This window comes from Poecilia latipinna, unplaced genomic scaffold (assembly GCF_001443285.1).
Source record: "Poecilia latipinna isolate Pla-1442-1.1 unplaced genomic scaffold, P_latipinna-1.0 Scaffold3806, whole genome shotgun sequence".
NCBI lineage: Eukaryota > Metazoa > Chordata > Actinopteri > Cyprinodontiformes > Poeciliidae > Poecilia > Poecilia latipinna.
The window spans coordinates 31,041-37,480 of NW_015116422.1; the positions used below are offsets into that span (position 1 = coordinate 31,041).

Here is a 6,440-nt window from a genome sequence, read left to right on the forward strand (position 1 = left end):
CTTCAAGTTCCGCCTTGACATCGGTTACCTAGCAACGACCTGATGAGAAACAAGCAGCTTCAAGTTCCGCCCTGACATCGGTTACCTAGCAACGACCTGATGAGTAACAAGCAGCTTCAAGTTCCGCCTTGACATCGGTTACCTAGCAACGACCTGATGAGAAACAAGCAGCTTCAAGTTCCGCCCTGACATCGGTTACCTAGCAACGGTCTGATGAGTAACATGCGCAGCAGCAGTTTAAGGTTTTTCCCCTTTGCCTCATAACTGCTAAAAATAATAAACGACGGCACGGAGTGAAGTCTGGACAAAAACAGGAAATGTTATCCCACCACTTTGGCAGTACTGCATATATATATATAAACAGACTCATCAATCAATTATCGATATTGGCTGACATGAAACGCTTATATTATGACATGTCGTCCAGCCCTAGGTTTACCTGTAAACCTTGCAAAATACGATTATGGTGAATTTTTGACTTTTTTCTTACAAAAAATGAGTGTTTATAACTTGGAGTGTTTATAACTGCAGGCATTTTACTGTTTTATCTCAGATATTTTATAGGTATGTTTACATTGCAACTCAACAAATCACAGTTTTACTTCTTTAATGTTTTAAATTCAAACAAGTTGCATAATCCCAGCGGCTGGTAAAAGAGTTGTGCTGAAATTCTTCAAACTGACCTTTTTCTGCTCTCTCTGCCACAGTTAATATTTTCATGGCTCTTTATTGGAGCTGTTCCTCGGCTCCAGCTTCATAAAGGCTTTTAAAGCCCTCCTCCAGCAGATGGATGCGTTTCAGGTCACAGCTTCAGCCAAGTTGGCGAGTCAATCCCAAATGTGGTTTTATGATCTACGCTCCATCCTGCAGCGATGGCATGCTCGTGTGAAACTGTGCCCACTCAGACATTTTTCAGCCCTGTCCGTCTTTCTGGTGTTGTTTGAGTCTGTTTTGCCCTGTTTTGCGTTTCCTGTAGGAGCCGTAACGATGCAGGCAGCTGCAACTGTGCTGAGCGTTTTCCTCAGCTTGGACTTCCTGTCAGCTCAGTCCCAGTCAGACCGCATGAACAGCAGCAACGTTCAGACTGGTGAGACTGGGAGGAAGAATCAGCCGCACATCATCTTCATTCTGATCGACGACCAAGTGAGTTTCTGGAAGAAAGTTTGATTTATTCACCTTACAAGTACTCAGACTTGAAGGAAACATTAATTTTTGCTACAGTTTAATAGCCTGCATATTGTAACAAGTCTATTAGTGTTCAGCAAGTCAATTTTTCTACTGCAAAATCCAAAATCTTACCACGTATTTTTGGTTTGGTTTCTAGTACAACTATCTTAAACTAATTTATGCAAAAATGTCACAATTTGCAGATATAACGTTAGCACCTTGGGAAAACCAAGTTAGGCTGTTTATCTGTAAGAAAAATATTGTTTTGGTGGTTTAAAATACAAGTATTTTTGGTTTACTTTCTAGTGCAAATGTCTTAATTCCTGAAATAAGACAAAACTAATTTCCAAGTAACTTTCCTGCAAGATATGGGAATTTTTTTCTTATTCAATAATTATTTAATACTGATGAATAAAATGCTAGTTGCACTGTTTTTGCAGAGTTGACACTAGGTTCAATGCTAAACTCAACTCTAAGTATTTTGTCTGGTTTATAATGCAAATATCTTGGTACACTTGAAATAAGACAAAACTAACTTGCGAATAATTTTTCAACAAGATATAGTAGTTTGTTTTAGGTCAACAATCCCTCAGTATTGATACAAAAAGTACTAGTTAATCTGGCAGATTATTTGACTGTTAACATGGGAAAAATGTCTTGTAAGTGAAATAATCTGCCACATTAACTAGTACTTTTTAAATTTAACATTAAGAAATATTTTTTACTTAAAACAAGCTCCTACACCTTGTAGAAAAGTTACTTTTAAGTTAGTTTTGTCTTATTTGAAGACTACTAAGACATTTACACTAGAGACTAAAAATACTTGCTAGGATTTTGAGTTTTTGCAGTGTAAATGCAACTATCCCCAAATCTATTTTTTTTATTTTTTATTTTTTTGCAGATAAACTGTTTAAATCGGTTCTTAAGGTTGCTAACTTTACTATGACAGTTTTTTGTGAATATAAATTTAACTCTGTGATATTTGGCCTAAAACCGTCTCAGTGCTGCCCCCTTTGGGTTAAATTGAAGCTATTGCAGTTGAATTTTCCTGTTGGTTCCAGCAGTAAAGTTTAGTTAGCATTAAAATGCAAAGCAAATATAAAGAAATGAGCTGGTTTTAAATGTTTGCACAGAATTTATGTAAAAAATAAAAAATGTTTCCTGACTGCAGAGGTCAATGAAATGTTGATGTGGTCACATTAAAGGGCATTTAAATAAAATACAGTTTGGATAAAACTCATAGTAACCACAGCGACTGCATAGGAGTAAAGCAGAACTCAATCTGTGACAGGGCTACAACGACATCGGCTACCACAACCCCACCATCATAACCCCAACTCTGGACAAACTGGCAGCAGAGGGCGTGATACTGGAGAACTACTACGTTCAACCGATCTGCACGCCGTCACGCAGCCAGCTGATGACCGGCAGGTATACGCACCGCTTCAGCAGCCGATGACGGCTAAACCTTTTAAAAAACCCTCAATCTGGAGCCACTGAATTCATTCCCACCGTCCAACAGACCGTCAGTTTGATTAGGGCTGAAATGATTTATCGTCACTTATTGTGATTAGCTGACTCGTTTAGTAATTAATTAATCCTTAACTGAAGTATACAGACTAAAAAACGACATATGCTGAAATAACAACACACTCGGAGCTGTAATTAAGCCAAAACTGTACAGAAGTATAAAAATTTCCCACTTAACAATAAAAACAACCAAAATCTCCTATTGAGCACATTTTGCTATCCAGTTATTAATCAGTTAATCCAATAAATATTCAATTAATCTGCCAACGATCAAGTGTTCAATAAATGGCATGATTACTATATAATCATAAATGAAATTTTTATATAAAAATATGTATATAAGCATCGTATTTAAATACAACCAAAAAATTAAATCAGTAAATAAAATAATAATAAACATATACGTGGAAATATGTTAATCTATAATTTAATCTGTAACTGAGTCCAGAGAAAACTTAGGTTTAAACTTTGTCATTCTTGTTATTGTTTTCTAAATCTGATAACATATTCATATTATATTATGAATATAATGGAGTAAAAACAACAAACTATCAACTCAAATTAAACTTGTATTCTCTCCAATGGCCAGCAGGGGGAGACAAGCCAGCTAAAAGAATATTAATATTTCATCCAGGAATAAAAGATAAAATAAAACCATGAAGATTAAAGCATTTTATGGTTAATTTGTTAGCTTTGAAACTTTCTGGAAGGAGTTTAACATAAAACTGGAAGTGGAAGATTTAGTGACATCTAGTGGCTCAAATGTCAAACTGCAGCCATCTGAACTCAAAACATGCTTTTCTATGTATAAAACACGTGTAAAGCCAACTTTACTGTCAGTCATCGCTGTAATTCTGACGTTATTCACATTTTATGTTTATTTCTTTCATGCAGCTGTTGTTCATTCTGCAGATCAGTTACAGCTGTACTCAGATACGAGTCGCTCTAATGTCTAACAGCTGCTTCAGAGAAAACAACGGATAGCTGCTGAGTCCGAGGCTCTGACTCAAACATGATTAATGTCGTCTTACTGTGAGGGATGACGACAGATCTTGTTTTCTTTGAGATATCAGATCCACACAGGATTACAGCACTCCATCATCAGACCCAGGCAGCCCAGTTGTTTGCCCTCACACATGGACACGCTGCCCGAGAGGCTCCGCCAGGCCGGCTACGCCACACACATGGTGGGCAAGTGGCACCTGGGCTTCTACAGGTGAGTCTAACGACGCATCTACATTTCTATACAGAACAAGAAATTACATCTGAGGGCGTTTAAGCTGTAATGTCGAAATTGAATTGGTGCTCAAAGGCTGCGGTTTTTCAAGGGCAGATATTTGGATTCAAGTCAGCGCTTTAGCATTAGGTTCTGCTAAACACAGTGCTGGTGTGGAGCTTTAGCGTTAGCTTCCACGTAACACCATAATAGTGAAGGGCTTCAGCATTAATTTCTGCTGGACACTGTGCTGGTGTAGGGCTTTAGCATTAGCATCCTGTATTTAGCATACAGTTGCATGCTAAAGCCATGCTACTGTATGGCTTTAGCATTAGCATCCTCTAAACACCATGCTACTGTAGGGCTTTAGCATTAGTATCCACTAAACATCATGCTACTGTAGGCCTTTAGCATTAGCATCCGCTAAACACCATGCTACTGTAGGGCTTTAGCATTAGCTAAACACCATGCTACTGTAGGCCTTTAGCATTAGCATCCGCTAAACACCATGCTACTGTAGGGCTTTAGCATTAGCATTCGCTAAACACCATGCTACTGTAGGGCTTTAGCATTAGCATTCGCTAAACACCATGCTACTGTAGGGCTTTAGTATTAGTTTCTGCTGAACACTGTGCTGGTGTAGGGCTTTAGTGTTAGCAGAACTAATGTTTATGATTAGTGCTTTAATCATAAACATTAGTTTTATGATTAAAGCACTAACCATAAAACTTTAATGATTAGGTAGCAAAGTCGAATCCTGCCTTTTTAGCTAGCATTCGACTTTGATGTCAGTTACTGGTCATAAAGTCTAAAAAAATGTTTCCTACATAAGAGTCGGTTAGGATTCCTTCTTTTCTCAAAATACAGAAAATCAATATTTGGAAATATTTAAGTGTAACCAAGTAAAAGTACAACAAATTAGTAAGAGTGGTAATACTTGGCTAGCTCTGATTGGCCAGTACAGCAGCTGGTTACCATGGAGACGGTATGCTGGCTAGCATAGCGATGCAGCTGACCAAGCAGCTGCACCGAAAACTGGGGTCCAGCTTCCTGCCATGTCCCAATATCTGCAGGAAGTAGTGGCGGATCAATCAGTCCAAATCAGTATTGCAGTTTCTCAACTCTACGATAAAAAATTTGCTTAGATATTCTGTCAAATTATAATATTTTTGCACTTTATTTAGAAAACAATCCACAAAAATTGTTGTTGAGACCTGTTTAGGTTTTAACAAAATAATTAAAAGGAGAAACTACAAAAGTGCCTAAAGGTCAGAAGTCTGATGATTTATCAAACTAAAATAAAAAGTATCAGTAAATCTGGCTCTGATATCTGGTATCGGATCGATGCCACATTATGCAGCATCTCTCTCCTCTAGCAGGAATACTCAGCTTCATTTGTTTCTTCTGAACAAGGCAGAAACAAATTTAATCTATTGATTGCCTCTAATACAATTAATAACAGTAAATTCCTTGTTGCTTGTTGTTCAGGAAGGCCTGCCTGCCCACCAGAAAAGGTTTCGACTCTTTCTTTGGTTCATTAACAGGAAGTGTGGATTATTACAAGTTAGTATAACTTTACACATTAACTCAGTCTGACTCCAGGTTAGTTTTTAAACTTCTATGTCTGTTGCCCAGCTATCGGTCCTGTGACGGCCCTGGTTTGTGTGGCTATGACCTGCATGACAATGAGAGCGTCGCATGGGGCCAGGAGGGAAAATACTCTACGATGCTGTTCACCCAGAGAGCCAGGAAGATCCTGGAGAGTCGCAGCCCGATGGACGGGCCGCTCTTCCTGCTGCTGTCCCTGCAGGTATCAGGACATCTGTGCAACGTGACATTAAGGTGGAGTTCTAGTTTACGCCTGGATGGAAGGACAGAGTTCATTAAAGTGTTTCTGAACATCTGAAACCCATTTAGAGATTTGTTTTCCACATTCAAACATCTGCAGAATTAAAACCAGACTCAGGAAGAGTAATTTAAGATTACATTTGTTTATATATCGTTTATTTTCTCTCCATTGGCTGGCTTTAACTGGACAGGCCTTGAGAAATGTGCATCTTGACAAGAGACTTGAAACATAGTTGGAAGCCTCAGATTAAATATATTAGAAATAAAACTGCAAAAATGACTGGAATATTGTTTAAAATAAGAGATTTAGTACATATGAAAAGCTTGCATATTAAAAATGCCCTATTTGTCATGTTGCTAAGAAATTAGGGCAAGACAATAAATCAATAACAATATAGATCACAATAGACATGTCATCAATATCATTACATATTCAGTATATAAAATATCCATAGAACTGCACAGCATTCTGGGAGAAGTAGGCAGACAAAAGACTTTAGCTAAGCTGAGCTAAGCTGGGTCAGTGGGATCACTCAGTCTTTGGTTGCCTGGCAACAACCTGCTGGGTAACCAGCAGTTCCAAGTCCCCTCCCCCAACTCTGGTTACCTAGCAACGACCTGTTGAGTAACTGGCGCAGCAACAGTTTAATGTTTTTCCGCCGCATCTCATAACTGCTTA

General features: G+C 38.3%; 1 protein-coding gene across 1 annotated transcript in view; it reads left to right on the plus strand.

The window, feature by feature from the left end:
- Nucleotides 1-6,440, plus strand: part of LOC106941688 (arylsulfatase I-like) — an 11,858-nt gene extending 5,418 nt beyond the window's left edge. The window contains exons 2-6 of the mRNA XM_015024782.1: nt 977-1,143; nt 2,459-2,598; nt 3,764-3,913; nt 5,402-5,476; nt 5,549-6,440. Of these exons, the coding sequence (XP_014880268.1) occupies nt 988-1,143; nt 2,459-2,598; nt 3,764-3,913; nt 5,402-5,476; nt 5,549-5,819 (792 nt within the window). The 5' untranslated portion in view covers nt 977-987 and the 3' untranslated portion in view covers nt 5,820-6,440. The remainder of the gene's footprint in view (nt 1-976; nt 1,144-2,458; nt 2,599-3,763; nt 3,914-5,401; nt 5,477-5,548) is intronic.